We start from the raw sequence: 967 nt of genomic DNA on the forward strand, positions 1-967 counted from the left end.
ATCTATCTATCTATCTATCTATCTATCTATCTATCTATCTATCTATCATTTTTGCATGCATGCCTGCACTCCAGAAGAGGGCACCAGATCTCATTATGGATGTTTGTGAGCCACCATGTGTTTGCTGGGAATTGAATTCAGGACCTCTGGAAGAGCAGCCAGTGCTCTTAACCTCCAGCCCAGCTACTATGTTTTTTTAATGCAAGAATCAGATTCATAAAAACTACTTTATCACTGGGGAATTAGAAATTAAAAGCAAGACTGAACTGTACTATAAAGCAGTGAAGATGGAGTTCACTAAAAGGGTGTTCACTAGTTATGTTACACACATGTCCCTAGGTCTGCCATGATTAGTATATTCAGTCAGTGAACGTCATTTTGAAATACTAGCACATCTTACTGCCTATTTCTTTTATTTATTTTTACTTACTTACTTAGGTTTTTCAAGACAGGGTTTCTCTGTGTAGCCTTTGTTGTCCTGGACACTCTTTGTAGACCAGGCTGGCCTTGAACTCACAGAGATCTGCCTGCCGCCACTGGACAGGAGTGTGCCACCACACCCAGCATCTTTTTCAGTCTTAAAAATATTTTTGTGTAGAATAAGCCTCACACATTCCAATCTCTCCCCAAATGACAAGGAGTATTACTCCCCATACTTATTTGACAGAATGTTCTAGCTCCTTCCTCCAAACCTACCAACGATCTGGATGTCGATTGAGGCGTTTTCCTCGTATTTGTCCACTTTGACCTGCAGGTCGTACTTGCCAGAGTGGCTCCGCTCTGCTTTTCTAATGAATATGATGGTGTCAGTCTCTGAGTTGCGAATGTTTATTTGATTCTTATCAATATCTGCACCATCCTTCTTCCAGGTCAGTTCTGGTCTTGGTTTACCCTAAAGTGAAAGGCAGAAATCACAGTGTCACACACACACACACACACACACACACACACACACACACACACACAC

The 967-nt window shown here is 41.6% G+C and overlaps 1 protein-coding gene across 1 annotated transcript in view; it reads right to left on the reverse strand.

Annotated features, from left to right (window-relative positions):
* Mybpc1 (myosin binding protein C1) overlaps positions 1-967 on the reverse strand; it is a 75,826-nt gene that overhangs the window by 16,938 nt on the left and 57,921 nt on the right. The window contains exon 26 of the mRNA XM_055627790.1: positions 697-892. Within this exon, the coding sequence (XP_055483765.1) occupies positions 697-892 (196 nt within the window). The remainder of the gene's footprint in view (positions 1-696; positions 893-967) is intronic.

This window comes from Psammomys obesus, unplaced genomic scaffold (genome assembly GCF_907164565.1).
Source record: "Psammomys obesus unplaced genomic scaffold, mPsaObe1.curated_primary_1811, whole genome shotgun sequence".
Taxonomy (NCBI): domain Eukaryota; kingdom Metazoa; phylum Chordata; class Mammalia; order Rodentia; family Muridae; genus Psammomys; species Psammomys obesus.